At 51.0% G+C, this 12063-nt stretch overlaps 1 protein-coding gene across 1 annotated transcript in view; it reads right to left on the reverse strand.

Annotated features, from left to right (window-relative positions):
- Positions 1–4739: 4739 nt before the first annotated feature.
- Positions 4740–12063, reverse strand: part of GPD2 (glycerol-3-phosphate dehydrogenase 2) — a 52014-nt gene continuing 44690 nt past the window's right edge. The window contains exons 14-17 of the mRNA XM_068195055.1: positions 11382–11494; positions 11224–11302; positions 11025–11123; positions 4740–5582 (exon numbers count right to left, since the gene is read on the reverse strand). Coding sequence (XP_068051156.1) covers positions 5457–5582; positions 11025–11123; positions 11224–11302; positions 11382–11494 — 417 coding nt within the window. The 3' untranslated portion in view covers positions 4740–5456. The remainder of the gene's footprint in view (positions 5583–11024; positions 11124–11223; positions 11303–11381; positions 11495–12063) is intronic.

A 12063-nucleotide genomic window follows, 5' to 3' on the forward strand; every position in this document is an offset into this window, starting at 1 on the left:
GGGGGATAAACCATCTCCTTTGCTGGTGCAATGAGTCACAAATCAGAACTGGCCACCGGCTCAGCCTCAAGTGGAAAATGCATATACATTTCTGGGATTTCAAAATAAATACTATGGGCAAGGTTTAAAGTGCTGTCCTGCCAGCTGTAGGGTTCTAGTTGAGGATCTTTTTTACATTCCTAAACCAGAAAAATCCTGACCTTTCTCCAGTTCACAAGATTTTGATGCAAGAAAGCAGAAATCTAAAGGAAGGTGGGGGGGTGGGAATTCCCAGTAAAGTATCCCTGCTTACTGCTCCCTCCTTCCTACAACAATTTAACTGGAGAATCCCTTAACACCAAACCAAAAGAACTTCAGTAGCAATAATCAGTTTTTAAATTCATATGAAAGCTTTATTAGTTGTTCCATGCACAGTTTAAAAGAGATGAGGCAGCTTTTCAGACAATTCGGGGAGAAACAAGCCCTGTTCACCTGGCTACTCTGGGCTCCCACACGCCTCTTCCTCCCAGGAAATTACAAATTAGAGGAGTGCAGGGGGGGAGAGAAAAGCAGTAATTTATGAAAACACAGTACACCATAATTTTGCCATTTTTCTGCAATAAGGATGGCAAATGATTCATGGGGAAAAATGAAATATATTCCGCTGTCAGCTCAATAGATCCAAGATTTACAGCTCTTCGACTTGGACAGGAACAGCTCTGCTTGCATAGGAATGAATTGCAAATCAGTTAATTGGAGAGATGCAAAAATAATAAATGAATCTGTGCAAAATAAAGGGAGCACCAATTTGGGAGAGGAAATGAAGGGCAGCGGAGCCCTGGGTTTGTTCTGGGGGGGGACAGGGACCTCGGCACAGGGGACACCCCCGACCCTGCCGGTTTTACAGATCCCTTAAATTCCAGCTGCTGCCGCTGGAGAACGGCGGGTGTGGGAGGCAGAGCCGAGTCTGGCACATAAAGGCATGGGGGAGGGAGAGGTGTGTCCCTCCAGGTGAGGCACAGCTCACCTGGGCAGTGCAGGGTGTGTGACCCCTGCACACAGCTCACCTGGGCAGTGCAGGGTGTGTGACCCCAGCCCTGCACACAGCTCACCTGGGCAGTGCAGGGTGTGTGACCCCTGCACACAGCTCACCTGGGCAGTGCAGGGTGTGTGACCCCTGCACACAGCTCACCTGGGCAGTGCAGGGTGTGTGACCCCAGCACACAGCTCACCTGGGCAGTGCAGGGTGTGTGACCCCTGCACACAGCTCACCTGGGCAGTGCAGGGTGTGTGACCCCAGCCCTGCACACAGCTCACCTGGGCAGTGCAGGGTGTGTGACCCCAGCCCTGCACACAGCTCACCTGGGCAGTGCAGGGTGTGTGACCCCAGCCCTGCACACAGCTCACCTGAGCAGTGCAGGGTGTGTGACCCCAGCCCTGCACACAGCTCACCTGGGCAGTGTGGAATACCTGCCCCAGCCCTGCACACAGCTCACCTGGGCAGTGTGGAATACCTGCCCCAGCCCTGCACACAGCTCACCTGGGCAGTGTGGAATACCTGCCCCAGCCCCCGGAGCGCTGCGAGGGCTCGGCAGCGGCAGGCACAGCCCCGGGGCTGGGCAGGGGAAACGCTGACACTCGCCAGGCTCTGCAGCAGCAGCCCCTGCTCAGGTCCCACGGGCACAGCTCGGGGCTGTGGCGAGCACGGCGAGCACAATTCCAGCTCTGCCGAGCCAAGGGCTCCGCTCCCGAGGGAGCCCGGCCCCTCCTGGCACACTGCCACCCCCGGGACACCGCGGGGACACCGCGGGGACACCGCGGGGACAGCGGGACGGGCACTCCCACCGAGGCAGAGCACGGCCCGTCCAGGGGCACGGAGCTGTCCAGCCACGGCCCCACGGTGGCCCTGTCCCCACACCTGCCACCAGCTCCCAGCTAGCACGGGACACACCCAGCTCGGCCCCGACGCTGAGATATGAATGCTGCTCTGGTATTCCCCATCATGCTTCTAACCAGGCTGCAACAGCCACACCAGGGCAATAAATCTGAATTTCTGACCATGCTGGGGAGACACCAGAGGAAGGGACCAGCCCCACACTCCTGTGCCTTCCAGCAGCAAAGCCAAGAGCTTGACACGAGGCAATTCTGGTACTGCAAAATATTTGGGATAAAGCTAATCACAGCAAACGTTCTTTGCCTTATCACTTACACGCCGTGGATTAGGGGAAAATCCATAATCTCTGTGGTTTCCCTCGGGTCTGGTTCATTCCCACGTGGAGGGAGCTGCGTGTACATCAGCACAACTCGGTGGCAGCTGCGCAATATCCCTGCTACAAGTGTCAATTAACCCACGAAATAATCTGGAGATTATGAAGATTGTGCTCACGCTGCTAAGGGCGCTGCTGACTCCCTGGCAGGGAAAATGGATCTGCTCTGCTGGAACACCCGTGCAGCCCGGGCTCACCTGACACGGAACACGACCCACAGGGACTGGGAAACCTCTCCCGCTCTGTGGCACTGGTTTGGGTCAGGATCAAACCCACCCGTGTGTGGGGGCTGCTCCTGGCCGGCAGTGAAAATCCAGGAGGAAAATGCACATATCATCTCTCGGCCAAGCCCAGGTGGCTGCTGCCGTTCCAGCCCCAGGGCAGTGCAGGACTCCTCACCTGCCACTGCCACTGCCACTGTCACCTCCCGGCAGTGCCAAGGCTGCACCCACTCCTCACTTCCACTTCCACACTGCAGAGCACTCCGTTCTGAGCTAAGAGGGGAAGGCCTGGGCAACCCGGGCTCTGTTCCCCAAACCCGTCCATCCCCACCTCCTCCTTCCCAGAGAAACGTCCCCAGGGCGACTCTGAGGTATTTGTGCACCTGCCACAACAAACTGCCAGCGAAAGGAGCTTTTTTAGCCAGTTTTATTGATTCATGCTTTCAGTCCTCAGTTAAAAACAAGGCACATTAAATACATCCTCTTATTGCTCAATAAACGCATGCGGCTCATTCCAGATATCAAAGGTAATAAATAATGGCAGGAAAACACCAAGACAGTTGTAAAAATGACAACCCAGCTTCAAACACAGCACTGAACAGCCCAGGCTGCAAGAGGAACATGACAACAGGCCTAAGTGCCACGTGGAAACCTGCAGTGTGTCTGTACAGGTATTTATACACAGCCAGACACTGCATGGATCCCCCCTCCCCACAGGGGCACGTTATTTACAACACAAAACACCCACAGAAAACCCAGACATCTTCACACACACAGTCCCACTCCTGCTTTTCCATCCCAGACCAGCACAGCAAGACAGTGACACCATACAGCTCTTGCCACGGTACGCCCACATGAAAAGCCCTGCAGAGCAAAGGCAGCATTCCTGCAGACAGGAGCAGGGGATAAACAAGCACCTGGGAGCTCTCCTGTACTGCTGGGGAACACGTGCAGCTGCCCCTGTCACTGCAGGCCTGGCTGTGCCGTGCAGGGGAGCAGGACGTGACACAAGTGCCTGAGACACAAAGCAAATCCATGCCCAGGGACACACACAGCCAGGAGAACCCACAGCCACGTTCCAGAAGCAAGATTAGCAAAACAAGAGAACAAAGAGCATACTTTGGGTACAACACAGAAATCCTGCTTTCCAGGTAAATTCAGGTTATTATTTTAACAATGCCAGTTAGAGAGAAGTGGAGAATTTATCTTTAAACTGTACAAAAGCTGTTCAATAGTGAAAATATTTTTTTTTTACAAAAAACCTGTTCAACATTGGAAATATTTCTTCTTCACGTGGCCTGGAAAAGGTCTCATGACTTTTACTTGGGTTTTTTTTTCCCCTTACATTTCTGTTAACAGTAGAATCCTGAACCCCTTCCCTCGCCCACTGAGCCAAATTACTGTGTTACACATTCACTTCATTCTGCAGGACATGTGAAACCTGTCACTGTGCGCTTGAACACAAACATTCCATCCTTCACCTGAACATCTGGCACACAGCTCAAAAGGAAAAGCCTACAGGGCCACAGGAACAAAGCCCTTTGTTCACTAGAACATCCTTGTGGTGCCAGATGTGCCAACTCTCCCTCCTCAGCCCTGCTGGAAGCACAGAGCCAGAACCTGAACAACATCTGCACCAAAAAGCAAACTGAACATGCAAAACCCATCTGAACTGATTTAGGAACTCATTTTAGGTGAGCCTCGCCCTTTTCTTTTATATCTACTGTTTTTCAACACCTGAATGTTTAATGTTTTTGTTAAGGGCTCTGCTTCTGCAGAGCAAGACAGCATCTGCACTCACTGTGCTATATCCCACCACTCCTCAGCATCTCCATTTGTGTCTGGAGCCATTTTCCTTGTTAAAATATCCAAGGAATCCTTGCTGTTCACTCCTGCCCTGTTGGGCATCCCTGATGGATGTTATTTTTCATCAGTGGACGTGGTGATACCAGTTAAATACATCAAATTTTACTTCAGCAGAAATTCTGACCCCTGGGAAGAGAAGCTTGATTTGAGGTGGAAATTGCTCTACTCAGGGAATACAGCAGATGCCAAATCCAGCAGAAAGCCAGGTTTCCCTGCCTTGTTCTACATCAGGCAGCAATCTCCCACCTGATCTCAGCCCAACCCAGCAGCAGGAGGACAACAGGCAGATACAGCAGTGCTGGAAACAGCTCCAGTGAGGGCTCCATGCTTTGGTTTTTCATTGAGCTGCTGAAAAACAGCAGTTTTCTTCTAGAAAAGTTAGTAGGATGCAAGACATACACTTTGATTTTTCACTGTGTCTGAGCATTTTTAAATTAATATTTAAGGATGTTGTGCTACCTAAATCTGCCTCATCCTACACAGCATCAGGGTTTGCCCCAAGCTTGAAGCTCTTTTTAGCATAAAACACCTTTTGCCTTTATTTCACTGCACAAAGCACCACCTGCAGACAATGCCATTTATTAGAGGCAGTTTATTTGTGTTAACAGGGGAGAAGGGAAGCTGTGCCCAGCTTTCAGCTACGTTATTACCTCGGGTGATTAATCCAGGTGTCTTGTTTTCCAGCTGGAATTTCGGAGTGGCCAAGTGCTGGCAGCACTGGAATAACAGGGCAAACCCACCACCCACAGCAGGCTCAGGACAGGTCTCCACCACCCCCACCCCAGGAAGTGCCGGTTTGCTCCTTTGGAATGGTGTCTCTACTCCAGAACACAGCTTTCCCTCTCTTGCTCCTTGCTGAAGAGGCACAAGCAGCTCAGAGATGTTGTGTTGGCAGAACTCAGCGTGTTGGAGGGCAGGATTCCCTCTGAGCACCCAAGGTGAAGGCGATGCAAACGTCAATGGCCGGGGCAGGGCGTGCCCAGAGTGCCCCCAGAGCCCTGCAGCCCGCACTCCTGAGTCCAGCCAGGCCACGTCCCGGAGCAGCAGGGAAATCATCAACGACAGGACAAACCACCGAAGTCTCCTGGGAGAGCTGCCCCGGGGGCCAGGAGCGCCCCGGGGCTCAGAGCCCGCCGCCGCTGCGGTCCACAGGGATGGCCTGGCGGCGCCGCAGGTTCTCCTCGGCGCTCTTCATCAGCACGGCCAGCCTGCTGCCCGACACACGGCCCTTCTGGATGGCACTCATCAGCTGGGGACACGGCGACAGCGGCACTCAGGGGCTGCCAGCGCTCCGCCGGGCCCAGAGCCACCGCAGGGAGCCCACGCACCTGGGTTCCCAAACTGCAAACCCCAACAGACTGCAAACCCCAAATGCAAACCCCAAATGCAAACCAAACTGCGAACCCCAAACCCCAAATGCAAACCAAACTGCGAACCAAACTGCAAACCACACTGCAAACCCCAAACTGCAAACCCCCAAACTGCAAACCCCAACTGCAAACTAAACTGCAAACCCAAACTGCAAACCCCAAACTGCAAACCCCAAATGCAAACCAAACTGCGAACCAAACTGCAAACCCCAAACTGCGAACCCCAAATGCAAACCAAACTGCAAACCCCAACTGCAAACTAAACTGCAAACCCCAAATGCAAACCAAACTGCAAACCCCAACAGACTGCAAACCCCAACTGCAAACCAAACTGCGAATCAAACTGCAAACCCCAAACTGCAAATCCCCAAACTGCAAACCCCAACTGCAAACTAAACTGCAAACCCAAACTGCAAACCCCAAACTGCAAACCCCAAACTGCAAACCCCAACAGACTGCAAACCCCAAATGCAAACCAAACTGCGAACCAAACTGCAAACCCCAAACTGCAAGTCCCCAAACTGCAAACCCCAACTGCAAACTAAACTGCAAACCCAAACTGCAAACCCCAAACTGCAAACCCCAATAGACTGCAAACCCCAAATGCAAACCAAACTGCGAACCAAACTGCAAACCCGAACTGCAAACCCCAAACTGCAAACCAAACTGCGAACCCCAAACTGCAAACCCCAAATGCAAACCAAACTGCAAAACCCAACTGCAAACTAAACTGCAAACCAAACTGCAAACCCCAAACTGCAAACCCCAAACTGCAAACCCCAAATGCAAACCAAACTGCGAACCCCAAACCCCAAATGCAAACCAAACTGCAAAACCCAACTGCAAACTAAACTGCAAACCAAACTGCAAACCCCAAACTGCAAACCCCAAACTGCAAACCCCCAAACTGCAAACCCCAAATGCAAACTAAACTGCAAACCCAAACTGCAAACCCCAAACACAAACCAAACTGCAAACCCCAAACCCCAAATGCAAACCAAACTGCAAACCCCAAATGCAAACCAAACTGCAAACCCCAAACCCCAAATGCAAATCAAACTGCAAACCCCAAATGCAAACCAAACTGCAAACCCCAAATGCAAACCCCAAATGCAAACCCCAAATGCAAACTAAACTGCAAACCCCAAATGCAAACCCCAAACTGCAAACCCCAGCTGCAAATCCCAACTAACTGCAAACCCCAGCTGCTCCCTCACACCTCCTAGGAGTGTCAGAGACTGCTCTGGACAGGTCTGGGTGGCAGGAGGAGGGCAAATACCAAACATGATGCACTTGGAACAGTGCAGACACCACCAGTGCAGACAGCCATCATCACTGGGGGCTTCTCCGTGACATCTCAGAATGTGGGAAAACCCAGCAGGTGCACAGGCTTTCCCTGGTTATTTGTAGTATCTGAGGGATGCAGCTCCCAGAAGATTCAGGATTTTTTTCCATTTAGGAAGAAATTGTTCCCAGTGAGGGTGGGCACAGGCACAGGCCTGTGCCCTGGCACAGGGTGCCAGAGAAGCTGTGGCTGCCCCTGGATCCCTGGCAGTGCCCAAGACCAGGTTGGAACACCCTGATCTAGTGGAAGGTGTCCCTGGCCCTGGCTTGCAGAGGAGCTTTAGGATCCCTCCCAGCCCACATCATGCAGGGATTTCATGATTCCTGATCCATCACTGATTCCAGACCTGCCCTTTTCCACCCACATGCCTTTCTCTGGAGAAACACTGTACTTGACTCCCACAATTCTTTCAAATCCAAATTCCTTTATAGACTTTTAAAACTAATTTGCCTCTAAGTCCTGGAAGCTGGACTCTTCTCTCTCCCACTGAAAGCACACTAGTGGTAAGATTTTAGTTAATTCTTTTTTATCCCATGGATAAAGCCAGCATTAGAGCTGAAATTACTTGCAGCCAGCTCTGCACAGAGCGCTGGGGAAGCAATTGGCACTTGCCAAATGCAATTTCTTACTCCCATGGACTGCAGGAATCCCTCAGATTCCTTCCCCCCACAGGAAAAGCTGCTGGTGTGGCCTTCTCCCTGGCCTCCCTCCCAACTCCAGAGCCACAGGGAGGAGGCCAGGCCTGTGCACAGAGGGATCTCCCAGCAGCAGAGGCACTGCCTCCTGCCCCGTCACCCTCCCGGGCCACCAGCCTGCCAGAGCTGGGGCAATGTGCTTTAGAGGAATGGGATGGGCTTCAAGGCCCCTTCCCACCCAAACCACTCTGGCATTCCATGCTTCCTGCTGACTAAACATGGGGCGGTTGCCTTTACATCCCACCAGCAGTTCCAAGGCTCCCTGTCCCTCGTGGAGCAGCACTGCCAGCAGCTGGCTCTGCAGGAGCCCAGCCCTGCCCCAGGCAGCCTCTGTGCCCTGGGCTCTGTGCCAGCTGTGCTGCCTGCCCCGGGCAGTCCAGTTTGCTCCATGGGCACCGTGTCGCCCTGTTCTTTTGAGAGTTTAAAGTTCTTCTAAAAGTTCCTGTGCCTTCTGACATTGACATATTTCAGCTGAGTTTTCTCAAGCATGTTCATGTAAATAATGCTTGTTTTGCATTCTTTGTGGGAGGAGAGAATGGATGGACTGTTAGTTTGACCAGTGTGCTTGGAGAGGTGGCAGTTCCACCCTCCAATCCACTGCCACTTTTGCTGTTGTCTATATACTGGAGTCAGAAAATAAATCTTGCTTTTTTTGGGTTCTTTTTCTTTCCTTTTACATCTGGTCTGCTTCTGTGAGTTATTTCGTGTCACAGTGTGACAGCACCGAGCACCAGGGGCTGCCAGGGCCACTGTGCCAACCCCTGAACCCCGTGCAGGTGGCCGAGGCTGGCCCTGCTCTGCTCCCACCTGCAAGCCAGCAGCCCCCAGGCACAACCTGCTCTATTTTCCAACACAAACCTCCACAAATATTTGCCCAGGGCTTGCACAAGTTCTGCGCTGAAACGCAATTACTTGAAAGTTTTCAGAAAGCAAACACTCAAGTACTGGGCACTGACTTAACAGATCCATTAAAAAATTAAACAAACATCTAATGTATTTTGCTCCTTCCATGGCAACCCCAGTTCATTTCAGTGGCACCTTCCTGCTTAGCACTGAGTGCTTCCCTGGAGCAGTGCAAGGCGCAGGAGAGGGCTCAGCCCTGCAGTGCCATTGATGCCTCAGGTTTAGATTTTATATTTTCCACGTTCCGTGCTGCTTTAGTGTGCAGCTCTGAGCTTCACATTCAGTGTTGCTGAGCTCTCTGCACAGAGCAGGGAGACAAAACAATTCCTTCTCCAGCTGGGCACCAAGGACAAATGATCCCAATCTCAGCCCAGGAGCACAAACACCGGGGGCCGGAGAGAGAAAAACAAGCAGGATGGGACTCGATCACCTAAAGCTGGAACTGGACAATGAACTGCAATGTGCCAATGGAGCAGAGCTGATCCCAGTGAAAGCCCCCGGGAGCGCTCGTGCATTTTGGGACCATTTGGGTTCATCTTGGGTGCAGCCCTGGCTGGGCTCTGGTGCTGCCCAAGGTGGATCCATGGAGGAGATCCTTTTCATGAATCCCTGCTTTATTCTGTGACTTTGTCCAGCCTCTGCTCCAGGGCAGCCTGCTCAAGGCATCCCCATCACTGTTGCTCTGGGAGATGTGCAGGAGCCACAGGGTGACAGGTTTGCACAAACAACCCTGAAATACTCCTAAGCACTGCCTGGCCTTTGCATTCTGTGGGATGATGCAGGGCTGGCAATCCCCGGTGCCACCAGAGGACACAAGGAAAAACGATGCACCACAGCTTTGGTCACCATGAAGAGACTAATTTATTTCCTCTGACTCCAATCATTTATAGTTCTCAAAAGGTGCCAGTGGATTGGAGGGTGAACGTGCCACCTCTCCAACGACACTGGACAAACTACCAGTCTATCAAATTTCTCCGCCTCTATGAAAGAATGCAAACCAATAGGTTGTTTACAGCAAGTTGTGTGAGAAAGTTCTCTACAAGAATGTAAACTCAGGAGGCTTTAGAAAATCCTAAGAAATCAGGGCGACACCTGGTGAGGCTGGTCAGCGTAGCAAAAACACCCCAGAATGCCCCCAAACCCCACAGAACAACAATTAACTGTTCAGCGCCCCAACCAATGCACCCAACCTAACCAAACTCCAGCCAGCTCAGCCCTGCAGAAGGGGCTGGGCTGCCCCAGTGAAAGGCTTCCAGTGGAGGTACCAGGTGTCCCTTTCCAGCAGCCAGAACCCAGCTGGACTGTTCTCTCCCATTTGAACAGATCAGCATAAACTCCCAAAGCCATCGGTTCTCCTTCCCCCCTGGCTTGTTTGGTTTGGTTTTTCCCCTTCCCCCAAGTTCACTGCAGCTCCTCAGCTCAATTGCTGAATTTTAGGCAAATAAATACTCCTTTTTGCTAATGCTGGACACAACCTGTGAAAATTTTCTGCATTTAGATTCAACAATGCTGCTCTTATCCCCAGCTCATCTCCAGAGAGACAATTACCATTTCCTTTGCCTTGATCTTGTTTGTTTAACTTGACACAGTGAAGAAAGGGCTGACATTGACCAAAATCCCCAGCATTAATTTCTCTCCTGTTTGGCATTCATCATTGCCACCGGGCAGGGGAGACACGGCAGGCTCTGAAATACCACCCCAAAAAAGACTCCTCAAACACCAACCCAGCTAACAAACTGCTTATGCCAAGGGAGCACCCTTGGGTTTGCTTGAAAGCCCCCCAAAAAGCAGATGCATGTCTTTTTTTTCAGAGAGACTGGGACAATTTAGCCAATCCAGGAATTAAAATGGGTTATAGGGCCTGCATGGGCTCTAACTACAAGATCATTCTTTATAATATTCAGTTCATTATTCAGTTATTTAGTTCATCATTATTATAGTTATACTACTATTTATCACTATAAATATTTGGTTATTTAGTTGTTTATTATTCAGTTTGTTAGTTTACTTATTTTTATAACAACCCTTAACAGCTGCAGATGTCAGTGTGCACACCTCTGCCATGCACCTTCCAACGGACACCTCTATAATCTTAAATATATTTAAACAGCATTTCTGGGCTTAAAATGCCAAATTCAGGTCTGGATTGGGGCATACTTTGTAAATTGGACCTGTTCTTTGAGTCTGACTAGGAAAAAAAAAAAATCCTGAATTTCCAAGCTGCTTGAGGATGCTCTGTGTGCCTCTTGTACCACTACCACCACCACAGGTAACAATGCCCTGGTCTCCAGCCCAGCCCTATGCAGGGGGAAAAGTTTCCCAGCTGTGTCTTTGCTATTTAAAAGCCAGCCTTTCCTGGAACCAGAGGAGGCACGTACCTGCAGGAACTCGTTGAGCTCCACCTGCCCGTTTTTGTTGAGATCCACCTCGTTGAGGATCTCGTGGAGGGTGTTCTCGTCCATCTGCACGCTGATGCTCTGCACAGAATGAGCACAGGAGGAGGGGGCTCAGCAGCCCGGGCCTCACCCACTGCCACAGGCTGCTCCCAGAGGGAGTCAGGAGCACGGGGCAGCTCACCTGCAGCACACGCTGCACGTCCAGGATGGTGATGAAGCCCTTCTTGTCCTTGTCAAACATGCGGAACCGCTTCTTGTACCTGCCAGGGAGGGGCTGGCATGTCAGGGTGCCACGGGCTGCAGGGACAGCAGCACGGGCAGCCCTCCTGCCTCACTCACCTCTCAATATCTGAAGGCACCAGGCTGATCTCAGACCTGTCTGTTAACTGATCTGTTTTCACTTTGTAGCCCATTTCATAGTACAGGAATGTTTTAGCGGTTTCAAGCTCTTCCTACAATGAAAACACAAAACCCGAGTATCTGAGCAATAGCAAGTTCTTACACAAGTATTTCTTTTTTACACTTTACTATTAGCTTCTTCCACTTAACCAGTACTTTTCTAAGGTCCCAAAAATAAGCAGATGGCAGCTGAGAAGTATCAAGAAGTTAAACTTAGGTATTTTTTACCCTTGGAAAAAGGTATCCAGGCTAGTAAAGACTTCTAATTTCTGTGTAAATGCTTTCAGGAGCACCCACACCTTCAGTCACACACAGTCTGTCTGCCCCTTTCAGGAAGAAATGGCCTTTTAAGGCCAGGCCTACAACTTGTCATTTTTCTCTCACTTGGTATCTTAGTGTGATGATTCACATAGCTGTCCAAAATCAGAAAAAAAATCAGGGAGCTCAACACCAGGCAGGTTCTTTATGGTTACAGGAGCTTCCTTTGCTGAGGCAGATCTGCTGAAAAGTGTCAGTAAAGCAAAATAACTGACAGGAGTAAGACAGCAATGCCAAGCCTGCTTTCATTTCTAAGGCTGGGGAGCAAGAGGATACAGATCTTCCCGTTCCCTCCACCCCTGGC

Source organism: Anomalospiza imberbis, chromosome 7, assembly GCF_031753505.1.
Source record: "Anomalospiza imberbis isolate Cuckoo-Finch-1a 21T00152 chromosome 7, ASM3175350v1, whole genome shotgun sequence".
In the NCBI taxonomy this organism is placed as follows: Eukaryota; Metazoa; Chordata; class Aves; order Passeriformes; family Viduidae; genus Anomalospiza; species Anomalospiza imberbis.